The 13551-nt window shown below is 44.1% G+C and overlaps 2 protein-coding genes across 5 annotated transcripts in view; one reads left to right on the forward strand and one right to left on the reverse strand.

Moving 5' to 3' along the window:
* The window catches only part of FAN1 (FANCD2 and FANCI associated nuclease 1), a 260180-nt gene that overhangs the window by 103421 nt on the left and 143208 nt on the right, over nt 1-13551 (reverse strand). The window lies entirely within an intron of this gene.
* Nucleotides 1-13551, forward strand: part of TRPM1 (transient receptor potential cation channel subfamily M member 1) — an 86815-nt gene that overhangs the window by 13107 nt on the left and 60157 nt on the right. For both annotated transcript variants that reach the window (XM_067698912.1, XM_067698920.1), the window contains exons 5-9: nt 792-963; nt 4729-4903; nt 5337-5460; nt 6821-6893; nt 7564-7664. In XM_067698912.1, the coding sequence (XP_067555013.1) occupies nt 792-963; nt 4729-4903; nt 5337-5460; nt 6821-6893; nt 7564-7664 (645 nt within the window). The remainder of the gene's footprint in view (nt 1-791; nt 964-4728; nt 4904-5336; nt 5461-6820; nt 6894-7563; nt 7665-13551) is intronic.

Genomic DNA, 13551 nt, shown 5'->3' on the forward strand with positions numbered 1-13551 from the left:
TATGCGTATATATATGTATATATACGCATATATATACACACATATACATTGTATACGTGTGTGTATATATATATACACACACACACATTTTTTTTTTCATATTCTTTTCCATTATGGTTTATCATAGGACACTGAATATACTTCCCTGTGCTATACCGTAAGACCTTGTTGTTTCATGTTGCCCTTCAATATCCATACCCGATTCCCTCCTGCTTCCACTCCTGCCTTAACCCCGGGAGCCACTCATCTGCCCTTCATCCTACAGTTGTATCATTTCAAGAATGTTATGTAAATGGGATCGTACAGTATGTAACCTTTGAGGGCTGGCTTTTTACTTGCCACTTAATTCTCTGGAAATCCATCCAAATGGTTGCATGTATCAACAGTTTACTCCTTTTTATTGTTGAGTGGGGTCCCACCGTATGGATGTACCATTTATCTGTTGAAGCCTATCTGGGTTGTTTCCAGTTTGGCTACTGCAAATGAAGCTGCCATAAACTTTTGTGTACAGGATTTTGTATTAATGTAAGTTTTCCTCTCTCTGCAGTAAGTGCCCGGGAGTGTACTTGCTGGGTCATCATGATCTGTTGGGTTGTCATGATCTAAAATAATTTTTTCTAATTTGATATAAAAATTTACAGAAAAAATCCTTCAATAGAGAGGCTAGGGAAGCGAGAGTAGGTTGAAGTGCACAATTAGGTGAAGCTGTCGCTCCACACCCATATATTCTTGCTTCCCCTGTCTTACTGTCCAAGTTTTGCAGCTCTGACTTGTGCTGTGTATTTCGTCAGGTGACACGGGTGTACCAGACTATGTCCAACCCCCTGAGTAAGCTGTCTGTGCTCAACAACTCGCACACGCACTTCATCCTGGCTGACAATGGCACCCTGGGCAAGTATGGTGCCGAGGTGATGCTGAGAAGGCAGCTGGAGAAGCACATCTCTCTGCAGAAGATCAACACAAGTAAGTTCTGGCCACGGCCACTGGGCTGCCCTGAAAACCAGGCTGGAAGAGAGAGCACCCGAGGGTATTTAGAGCCTTCACCTTGACTCTTCTGTGACCATCAGGAGATGACTTAGCAAGACCCTTTCCCTTAGCCACCTACCAAGTCACTGAGCTGGGCTGTGATGCTTTGTCTCAAGTTCACGAGGAGAGTGGACCCGAGAAACAGCCCCACAGCCGTTTTCACGGTGGTGGCATCTCCCGCCACGTTGCCAGTGGTTTTCATTCCTTATAATGATTATAGTTAGTTTTTTAAATTTTATTGGAGTATAGCTGATTTATAATGAATGCTGTGTTAATTTCTTCTGTACAGCAAAGTGACTAAGTTATACATATATATATTCTTTTTCACATTCTTTCCATTATGTTTTATTCCAGGATATCGAATATAGTTCCCTGTGCTATACTGTAGGACCTTGTTGTTTATCCATCCTATTGATAATGGTTTGCCTCTGCTAATCCCAAACTTTTTAAATGTCTGAACAGGAAACACATTGGTCACTCAAAGGCTTGGTATGATTCCTTCTATCAACTACATGCTCTGAGTTCATTAAATTAAATATCTCAGTAGCTCTGGGTCTCTCACCAGAGATGGGCCAGGTGCGGAGGCCTCTGGAGAGGCCTGCAGGAGCTGGCTGCTCCCAACAGGGCGCCCCCCACCCCATGCTGGTCCAGGAGGATGCTGAGGTCAAGCTAGAGAGAAAGGAATGGACCTCAGTCAGATGAAACGATCATAACAACTGGTTAGAATTAAAATAGCTGGTGTCACCTCTTGGGGCACTGAGTTCATAACTCAGTGATTCTTACTGTCAAGCAATTGCTGAATGATCTTAAAGAGTATTTTGTTGTAACCATTACTGGTAAGATTGCGAAAGACAGTCTAGGCCTGGGAAATGGTCATTTTAAAGCATAATTAAAGGGTCTGTGAGACTGCCACGTGGTTAGAATGACGGTCTGCCATGACAAGTGGTGGGTTTCTGGGTATCAGCTCCCTGGCTGATGGTTCGCACATTTTCGCTGTCTTGGCCGTGTGCGCGTTCACACTGACCAGCCTCCCCTGACCGTGTGACCTGTGGGCTTCCCTTTGTCATCCTTTGCCTAGGGTTCTGCGTGGGGCAGGGACAGCAAAGGGGTGCTCAGTTGTCACCTGCCACGGCACGGAGTTTCAGGGGTCCAGCCTAAACCACGAAGAACCAGTTCTCCTCTGTTTCTAGAAAAGAAGGTGATTTGGCCACCGGAGTCCCGAAGATCTCAAATGTCAAGCCTTGCTGGGGTTGGAAATCTCAAGGGCAGGGTCCATTGTCATCTTGGTCTATTTCTCCAGCATCTCTTGGCCAGGCACCTGCCTGGCACAAAGCAGACGGTCAACGCATAGCTGCTGAGATGAACCTAACTGAGATTATTCTGGTAGGAGATGGCAGAGTTGTTCAAAATATTTAAGAGCTCCTGACTGTAGAAATGCATCGTGGAAGCAAACCAGAAACTCTGAATTTCCCCACTTGAAGTTCTTAGACCTTCTCCTAACTGTGCTGGCAGATTTTATCCAAAGGCCTTCAGAATTGTGAGACCAAGGACACATCTCCTATTCACCATCTATTAATGTTGATCAAATAACTCCCATCACAACTAACGGACACCTGGTGAAACATGCTCAGAATATAATCTGTTTTAGCCAGTTTGGGGTAAAATTGTGAAATAGGCAAGTTTGTCTTGATGCCAAAATATTGGCTCTCTGTACACCAATGCCGAAATGAGATATGGAAAGAGTTTTGGAGGAGAATTGAAAGAGTAGCTTTATTCTTTGCCAGGCAAAGAGGAAACACAGCGGGCTAGTGCCTCAAGAACTGTGCCCCCTTCCTGGGGAATAGGGAGAGGTTTTATAGCCCAGGGCTTGTGGTCGGGGGTAGGTGATAAGGCTCAAAGATATGAAGATCTTGCATTTCTTTTCTTCTGCAAATTTACAGCCAAAGCGGTTGTCAGGCAGCTCAGCAACCAGGTCTAGTGTCCCTGAAGTTATTGGCCCATGATCTTCTTTCTGAAATGAAGAGTGCTACGAGGGAGTGTAGGGGGAGAAGAAATGCCAAGTGCAGAGTGCAATTCACATGGAGTCAGAGAGTAATTATTTTTATGAAGGATAAGTCTAGCTACAAGTGCTTGTTAGTAGTAACAGCTAAAAAAAAAACCAAGATCACTTAACTCTTTCAGGCCTGTTTATGCTGTTTCCCCAGCCTGTTCATTGTTTCTTTGTTTTCCTTTTCTATCAGAAAAGTCTTATTTCTATGTTGGCTGCAACAGCCTCTGCTGCTCCTTCGCTCCCACTATCTCCCCCTGCCCTGGAATCCTGGGTTCTTGGGATGCTCTTGCCACCTCCTGCTTCCCAGAGCCCTCCCTTCGGGTTCTGCCACCAAAAGTCAGCTTGTCCTACCGTGTTCCCAAAGAGTCCTGTCATCTCATAGAGACAGAGGGAGGACTCTGGGTACAAGGTATTAACTGGTGGGCTAATGACGGTCTACAGATTTGCCCTCCTGGATAACTCACTGCCTATTCCAGCCCCTGGAGGCTGAATCAACACCTACTACGACACTGCATACTTACACACCACTTGAGGTTGACAAGGACCTTGATAGCTGAACAGTTTCTTATACTTTATATCTATTGCTCTTTTAGGAGGTAGAGGAGGCCCTGTGGTGATTCACCTGTTACGGATGGTTCCCTGCTCTTCAGGGTGGCCTGGTGATTGGCCCCATGTCATAAGGCTAATACGTGTGAGGCCAGGCATTGAACGGAGTTCTCCTATCGCTGGTCCAGACACCTTTTGCTGTGTCATTCTTGAAGGGACAGCCATCCAGGGTGGGAACTTCACCTGGGGCAAGGCAGCAGGGAGGTATTCTTTTAGCAAGAAGAGCCTCCCGTGTTTCTCACATCTCACCTTGAAGTAGTCCGTAAGCCAGTTGAGTGATACATGGAGTTGAACCACATGTTTTGGAAAGTTTGTAATTTAAAGGCTCTGCTTCTTCCAGTAAGGCTATAATATGGGGTTTGAATAAAAGAATGTAAACAGTCATCACATCCTGAGTTCCTTCAAGTCTCCTGGTGAACACTAACTCCATATAAGCATACTTCCAGGCCTAAAGGTTTTCCTCTTCACCATGTTTCAGGAATTAGAGTGAGTGCTCTTGAGACAGGCTGGGACCTGGGACTCTTTGCTGGGACCTGGGACCCTTTGCTGCAGTGCCGCAATGCTTGCACATGGACACACCTCTCCAGGAGCAACAAAATACTAAGAAACTGTATGGGACTGAAAATAACTGCTTTCATGTGGGCAGTTGGGGCAAATTCTGGACCTAAAAGATACAAAGAGACCAAAAAATCCCACAGCCACTTTTGAAGAGCCTGGAGCAAAAACAGGGTGTCCGGAGCAAAAACAGGGTACTGCGCATGCCCCCTGCACACAACACACCTAAGCCACCCCTCCAGCCTGACCCATGGACACGCCCCCCTCACCCCATATAAGGAACAAGCTTGCCCCCCCTCGGGGAGCAAGGGAGCCTGTTGTTTGTTCCCACTTCCCGCTGCTGCAGCAGGCGCCCCAATAAAGCCTTGCCTGAATTTCTTGTCTCGCTTCTGGTCAATTTCTATTGATTGGGGAAGGCCAAGAACCCTGGTCGGTAACACTTGGATGGGGCCATGACCGTGGTCTGAAGGTGGATGTGGTGTGTGTTGCAGGACTGGGGCAGGGTGTGCCCGTCGTGGGCCTCGTGGTGGAAGGGGGCCCGAACGTGGTTTCCATGGTCCTGGAGTATCTCCGAGAAGAGCCTCCGGTCCCCGTGGTGGTCTGCGACGGCAGTGGCCGGGCCTCGGACATCCTGTCTTTTGCACACAAGTACTCTGAAGAAGGAGGGTAAGATTTCTGATATGTTACAAAAGGTGGGGTTTTGAATGCCTTCTTGTTAGGCCCAGAGGAAATCGTGATCCATCTAGCTGTTCCAAAAATGTAAAAGAAGGAAGACTTACTAGCCCTCCTCTCCCACTTCCCAAGGTCAGCAAGTGAGGGAGCTCTGAGGAGCGTGGTGTTTCTTACGGATTCTTTCTCAGGAGGGAAAATGCTCTCTCCCAACTGCATTTTCCCTTGTAAGTTTTTCAACAAGCCTGGAATTTAGGACAAGTGTGAACACAGTTTTTGACTATAGTCCTTTTGGGTCTGCTATCCTGGGATATCCTCCAATGATAAAGTTTCAAATCAAAGGTACCAGACGGGCATAGAGATGTCTGATTTATTCACGTACAGATTTCACCTGTGTTGTTTTCTTCTCTTTCCCGTTTCCTTCGAACAGGATAATCAATGACTCCCTCAGAGGCCAGCTTCTAGTTACCATTCAGAAAACATTTAATTACAACAAGACACAATCGCATCAGCTCTTTGCGATGATCATGGAGTGCATGAAAAAGAAAGAACTTGTAAGTGTCTTGAGTTGACTTCCCAAGTGCTCCACAGAGAGAATTATGTTTCCTTTCTAATTCTGCCCATGTGTGCAGGATGGAGTAGTTCCTATTTCCATTCACCCTTTTCCAAGAGGCATTTTACAGATCCTGACCCAACTGGTGGTTCTGTCCATGTGCGGGAAGCAGGCTAAGCATAGGCAGATTCTCTTCGGAAGAGGGACACGGGTGCTTCAGATCTTGTAAATGTCAGGGCACTTCAGGCCACATCCCACAATTCTGAGGCTCATGATATCAATCAGATTCAAAGCATCAAGGAGTGACATGTGCCATGCTTTCAGGTGTACTTACAAAATTCTACCAAATACACTCATTTTCTCCCACTCTTTGCCTCCTTAGTTACGCTTATAAGGAAGAGGCACTCTTGTCGCACAGAAGACAGCCTCTTCGAAATTCTAAATCTGTAAGTTTCCTACAGATATATCAAATCTGAGTAGAGATGACTTTGTCATCTTCAAGAACCATTTAGATATTGACATGTACATCCTGCATGAGCTCCCTCAGCTCCAGATGAGGTAAAGAATAAAATAAGATCCAGGCAAGGATTCAAAATCAGGATGAGCAATGGCTGTTCTTTCTGAATCAGAAGCACCTGGTGCAAAATCATGTCGCTCTCGGGATTGCTGCATTAGCGTCAGACTCTGTGGTCCTTTTTATTTATTTAGTCATTCATTTATTTTAACATCTTTATTGGAGTAAAATTGCTTTAATGTTGTGTTAGTTTCTGCTGTATAACAAAGTGAATCAGCTATATGTATACATATATCCCCATATCCCCTCCCTCTTGCGTCTCCCTCCCACCTTCCCTATCCCACCGCTCTCGGTGATCACAAAGCACTGAGCTGATCTCCCTGTGCTATGCAGCTGCTTCCCACTAGCTATCTGTTTTACATTTGGTAGTGTATATATGTCCATGCTCCTGTCTCACTTTGTCCCAGCTAATCCTCGCCCCTCCCCATGTCCTCAAGTCCATTCTCTACGTCTGTGTCTTTATTCCTGTCCTGCCTCTAGGTTCATCAGAACCATTATTTTTTAGATTCCATATATATGTGTTAGCATACGGTATTTGTTTTTCTCTTTCTGACTTACTTCGCTCTGAATGACAGACTCTCGGTCCATCCACCTCACTACAAATAACTCAATTTCATTTCTTTTTATGGCTGAGTAATATTCCATTGTATACATGTGCCACATCTTCTTTATCCATTCATCTGTCATGCCAGATCTTGTTTGTGGTCCTTTTTAAGCAACTCCCCAATTCTCCCTCTTGTTTTCCACTTTGCTTTACTCAGTCTTTTCACGATTAATCTGTTTTCAGGTCACTGTGTTTAGAATGGGTTCCGAGGGTCAGCAAGACATCGAAATGGCAATTTTAACCGCCCTGCTGAAAGGTGAGCTCTCAGGAAACAGCCACTCCTGTCCTTTCGTGCTGGCCTCCCCGGAGCTCTGCTTGTGGCTGGGAAACCCCTCCCCCCTCCTCCCGCCGGGAACTGTGTCTGCTGGGGATGGAACCCCGAGCCCGCCAGGCTGCCTAGAAATTATCTCAGGATAAAGCCGTGGTAAAACGATCGGGCTCGAAATGGGTTTCTTGGGAGGGGGACTTTTCTTGACGGGCCAATGGACCATGATGGGCTGAAGTCAAGAACCAGTTTCTGTCTGTAACTAGCTCATCACAGGTTTGAACTCACAGAGGGTAAGCGTGAAATTATTTTTCATTTGCGATCCCTGCATCTCGCAGTGCTCTGTCCAGTTTCCCCGGCCCACTCCTAACGACAGCTGCCACCTGGCTGCGCATGGGGTCACCTCTCTGCTCCACTGGGAAGGGGAGGGGGCTGGAGGAAAGGGGCGGGGGTCACCATCAGGCTGGCTGCTTGGTAGTGCTGAGCTGGTCCTCGGCTTTGGGGCCTGAGTGATCCCTCAGGGGCCAGAGAAAAGGCAGCCGTGCTTATTTCCAGGCTGATGCTGAGCCAGCCTGGGGAAGCCTGTGTTCCCCACCCAGCCCCTGTCACCCCCAGGCGACCCAGGCATGGAGTGAGTAGTGCCCCATCTCTTGCCTTCCAGGCACAAATGCATCGGCTCGGGACCAGCTGAGCTTGGCGCTGGCCTGGAACCGCGTGGACATAGCTCGGAGCCAGATCTTCGTCTTTGGGCCCCGCTGGCCGGTGAAACTAAGTGTTTTTCAATTCATACCATTTGTCATGACTTTGTACAGAGGATGCATTAATATGTTCTCCCTTGTGTCGTGGATCTCAGGAAGTTATCTGGGCTTTCTGATGACCCGATGTCTAATCTTTAGGATTATTAGGAAATGTTGCTGTTTCATTTCAAAGAACCAGCAAGAAGAGCTCCTAACACTAACTTCAGATTCAAACCAGTGCTCTTGAAGAAAGAGCACTAAATATTTTATCATTGCTGGTGAACATGGGTTTTTACCCTTTTAAAGAAAAAGAAGAAAGAAAATAGCTCATTAAAATGAAATACAATGATTGCATTGAAAGCATTAATTTTTCAAATTATGTTCGATGAAACCCTGGCGGCCTAGGGGACTCTGTGAGTGTGACCTTTGTGTATAGTCTTTGGGATGTGGGGTGTGTGTGTGTGATTTGGTGTATTGTGTGTGTGTATCTGTGTGTAGCACGTGTGTAGGTTGTTAAATGTGTGTGTGGATGTGTGGTGTGTGATTGTGCTGTGGTTTACCGTGCATGTGGTGTATGTCCGTGGGATCTGTGTGTGTGTGTGGTTGTACGTGGGTGTGGTGTGGTGTGTGTGGGGTGATGAGCAGCTTTTAGCCTCCCACTCCTTCAATCAAAGCAGCTTCTTTACAGACTTGTGGTTGCCAAGGGGGAGGGGTGTGGGGAGGGATGGATTAGCAGATGCCAACTACTATATATAGAATGGATGGACAACAAGGTCCTACTGTATAGCAAGGGGAACTATATTCAATATCCTGGGGTAAACCATAATGGAAAAGAATATGAAAAAGAGTGTATATATATATATATATATATATATATGTTTATAACTGTATAGCAGAAATTACCATTGTAAGTCAACTATACTTCAATTTTTAAAAATTATTTTTTTTAAAAAAGCAGCTTCTTGGATGGGTTTTGTAGATTGGGACTCAGGGTAAATTTTTGTTTGCAGAACAGGCTCTGCTGCTTCAAAAGGAGTTTGGAATATCTAGAGGGTTCATGTTGGACTTTAAAAACCATATTTCTCAAAACCGGCCTGGTATATCCCTGCAAAAGGCATTTCATTTTTCACACTCACCCTTTATTTAATTAGCGTGAAGAATTTAAGGAATCAGATGAGTGTATTAAAGGAATAAGATACAGGGTTGGGGGGTGTGGTTTGTGCCTGTTGTTTACTGAACTACGCAAATTAAGAAGAATAGCACAACACCTTAAATATTTTAATTCCTTTTGAATCTCCTGGTTTTAACACTCTTGGTAAAGGACTTGAGAGCAAAGTGAATTGCTCCATGAATGGTTATGAGGCAGCTTGCTGTGGCAGAGAATCTAAGAGATTCCAGAAAGGATTGCAAAAAAGGGCTCTGTCATGAGCTCCCAAGACCAGCTACTCAGTAAGAGGGATCCCGGCTTTTGTTTGCTTTTTTTTCTTTTCGAGCGGCAGCTTTCTGAGGATGAGGTCCTGAGTCAGCCACACAGAGAGGGCCAGGCTTTCAAGATTACAGAAAGGACCTGACCCAGGGAACGGGCCACACACGCAGGCCTTACCTGGCCTGAAGCAACGGCCTTCAACCGTCTTCTTGTTACAAAAGCAATAAGTAATTTCCAGAAAGCGTAGAAAATACAGACAGGCAAGATGAAAGAAACAATCACTCATGACTGCCCCCCCATAGAAAAATTCAGCAATACCGTGTGTGTTTTATAATTTCATTTTTTCACTCTTATGTTGGCATTAAATATTCTCCAACCTCCTTTTTCATGTTGCTTAGTGTTTTTTGCTTTCTATTATCCAGTGGAGGCATAAATACGGTTTGAAAAGCAAATAACAGAGCAGTGTACCATGAAAAACAGAGCCCTCACACCCCACCTCCCAAAGGCACTCAACTGTCCCCGTGTTCTGTTTTCCTGACGGTGGCCTCTGTTCGTTGACATAACACGTTTTATCACTTTCTCGATTAATCACGTGTAGATGTGTCTTTCAGTTCTCCGCTTGGAAAGAGAAGGCAGTAGCTCGCTTGCCCTGCCTGCTTTGCCCCTCCTGCGTTTGATGCCTGTATGTTTAATTCTCTTATTGGTTATCATGATAGCTTTGAAACATCAACTTGCTTCATCAACGTTAGGCTCCCACGTTGTAAAATGAGGAAATTAATGGCTCTACACATCACCTTCCTTTCCCTGCACCATCAGTGTTCCTACTTGGGTCAACCTCATCTTCTACATGATGGAGATGGTTGATGTTTACACGTCGTTCTGTAATCCTCACTCAGGTCTGTTTATGTCTCACTCTTTAATCATCACATTTTCATAGTGGTCCTTTATTTTTATTTTTTTACCTGGATTTTTATTTTTTAAGTGGGTATTTGCTTCCAGTTCTTGACTGAGAACAATGAATTATGTTGCTGTGTACATTTATGTGCAGGTCTTATGTGGACGTATGTTTCCATTTCTCTTCAGTCGATAGCTAGGAATGGATTTGCCGGGTGGATGGAAAATGTATGTTTACCTTTTTAAGAAACTGCGCGTCTGTTTTCCAAGGCAGCTGTAGCATTTTACATTCCCACCAGCAGTGTAAGGAGAGTTTCTCTATGTCCTTGCCAATATTTGGTATTGACAGATATTTTAATTTTAACTATTCTAGTGATATGTAGTAGTATCTCATTATGGTATTTATTTATTTATGATCAGATATATTTTAACCTCAATAAAGGAGGGACAAGCTTCAAATAAATTTCTAATATAATTCTCATTTAAGACATGCATATTTTTTCTTTTTTAAAAAATTGAAGTATAGTTGATTTACAATGTTGTGTTAGTTTCAGGTGTACAGCACATATATAATTCAGTTATTATGTATATAATCTTTTTCAGATTCTTATCCATTAAAGCTTATTATAAGATATTGAATCTCGTTCCCTGTGCTATACAGTAGGTCCTCATTGTTTATATTTTTTAATTGAGATATAATTGACGTATGATGTATTAGTTTCAGGTGTACAAAGATTCGATATTTGTATAAATTATGAAATGGTCACTACAGTAAGTCTAGTGAACATCCATCACCACACACAGTTACAGTGTTTTCTCTTGTAATAAGAACTTTTAAGATCTACTCTCTTAGCACCTTTCAAATACACAATACAGTATTATTAGCTGTAGTCACCATGCTGTACCTTGCATCCCAAGACATTTATTGTATAACTGGATGTTTGTATCTTTTCACTATCTTCATCCACTTCACCCACCCCCACCCCACATACTAGGCCTTTATGTTGATTCTAAAAATGGAGAAAACAGAAGACTTTACTGTGATTCTGTACGGATTGTTCACTGCTGAACCTAACATTATGGCTGAACTCAAAGAGAAAGAAAGGTAGCCCTGGGTCAATCACCTGGGCCACACAAAGGAAAATACAACAAGCATCAAGGTTTCTACAGTCCATCCATTGTTTAAAATTATGGGACCTTTGAGTTTCCTTCATATTTGGACCATGACTTATTTGAATAGCTAGATGTTTGCTTTCCCTTGCATTTCCAAATTGATTCTCTTTTTTCTTCATAGCATATGCCTCACATCATTAAGACGATCTATTCTTTTAATTATTACTGTCCACTGAGTGCAGTTCCCTTTCTTCTTGTAGAATCTTTCAAAGCCTCGTGTTTCTCTGGATGCTCTCAAAGTTTGCTGTGCAGCTGACCACATCAGACACCCCTGCAGTGTGTTGTCAGACAGGCTCAGTTCTTCCCACATTCCACGTCTTCCTCTCTCTCAGATTTCTTTTTCATTTCGCTGCAGTAGATCTTCAAGTAATTTTTTTCATGAACGTGTGTGGGAAGATAACCATTCTCTGTCTTTACACGTCTGAAAACACTCTGCCACACACCAGGCTCATGGTTGCCATGTGATCCTCCTCCAATTAAGATGAACCACTGTCTTTTCTCAGATGTAGTTTGAGGTCTGCTCTTTATCTTCAGTGTTTAGAAATTTCAGAAGGACATGTGTTCTATTTCAAACAAATGAGAATGAAATGTACAGAGACAGCAAACTCAAGGACTCATATGGCCACTCATGTGCCATTCATTCTGCTTGGCTGTCAGAGGCCCCTTTATGATAAAGACCCAAGTCTTTCCCCAGCTCTGTGAAATTTTCTTCTACCGCTTCTTTGAGTATTTCAGCCTTCATTTTCTCTCTTTCTCTTCCTCTGGAATTCCTATAAGTTAAGCAAATGTTGGTCCCCTTGGGCTGATCCTCCATTTTATCATTTCTGTCTCTCTATCATTTTGCTGTAGGTTTTTGGAAATCGCAACTTTTTCCTTAGCATTTTTTTGTGCTATTTTTTTAAATGTAGGCAATCCTTTTTTTTTTTTTTTTTTTTTTTTGCGGTACGCGGGCCTCTCACTGTTGTGGCCTCTCCCGTTGCGGAGCACAGGCTCCGGACGCACAGGCTCAGCGGCCATGACTCACGGGCCCAGCTGCTCCGCGGCATGTGGGATCTTCCTGGACCGGGGCACAAACCCGTGTCCCCTGCATCGGCAGGTGGACTCTCAACCACTGCGCCACCGGGGAAGCCCAGGCAATCCTATTTTTGATGTCTGAGAAAGCTTTCTTGTTTTCTGATGGTTCCATTTTCATGTCAGCCTGTTTTCATCTCATGAATGCAATATCTGAGGATACAAACTGTACTTTTTTTAAGTCCTCTCCTGTTCCCTGAATTATCTCTATTTTCTCCCTGGTCAGCTGTTACCATTGTTCATTTTGTCCTTTTCTGTTGCAGGTCCTTGCTTGCCTATCCCCATTTCAGAGTGAGGGATGGGACAGAATAATTAGTAGAAGGAGCCTATTTTACAAATAGGTTTTTCTCCTCCCTGGGAGGACTGACCAAGAGTTCCCCATTTAGGAGGGGGTTGTCTACTGAACAGCTTTTCTTTGTTCTCTGCAGATTGGAGCAGGCTGGTGTGGCGCTGGACCTCCCTATGCAGGCCCTCCCTTTTTTTTTTTAACATCTTTATTGGAGTATAATTGCTTTACAATGGTGTGTTAGCTTCTGCTTTATAACAAAGTGAATCAGCTATACATATACATATATCCCCGTATTGCCTCCCTCTTGTGTCTCCCTCCCACCCTCCCCATCCCACCCCTCTAAGTGGTCACAAAACACCGAGCTAATCTCTCTGTGCTACGCAGCTGCTTCCCACTAGCAATCTATTTTATATTTGGTAGTGTATATATGTCAATGCCACTCTCACTTTGTCCCAGCTTACCCTTCCCCCTCCCCATGTCCTCAAGTCCATTCTCTACATCTGCATCTTTATTCCTGTCTTGTCCCTAGGTTCTTCATAATCTTTTTTTTTTTTTTTTTAGACTCCATATATATGGTTAGCATATGGTATTTGTTTTTCTCTTTCTGGCTGACTTCACTCTGTATGACAGACTCTAGGTCCATCCACTTCACTACAAATAACTCAATTTTGTTTCTTTTTATGGCTGAGTAATATTCCATTTGTATATATGTGCCACATCTTCTTTATCCATTCATCTGTCGATGGACACTTAAGTTGCTTCCATGTCCTGGCTATTGTAAATAGAGCTGCAGTGAACATTGTGGTACATGACTCTTTTTGAATTATGGTTTTCTCAGGGTATATGCCCAGTAGTGGGATTGCTGGGTCGTATGGTAGTTCTATTTGTAGTTTTTTAAGGAACCTCCATACTGTTCTCCAAATTGGCTGTATCAATTTACATTCCCACCAACAGTGCAAGGACCCGCCCAATTCTTCAGCAGACATTCTTCCGGGTTCTGCCTGGGGTGAAGCCCAGGAGTAGAGTTGCTCTGCACCTACCCACTGGGGAGGGGGCGTG

This window comes from Pseudorca crassidens, chromosome 1, assembly GCF_039906515.1.
Source record: "Pseudorca crassidens isolate mPseCra1 chromosome 1, mPseCra1.hap1, whole genome shotgun sequence".
NCBI lineage: Eukaryota > Metazoa > Chordata > Mammalia > Artiodactyla > Delphinidae > Pseudorca > Pseudorca crassidens.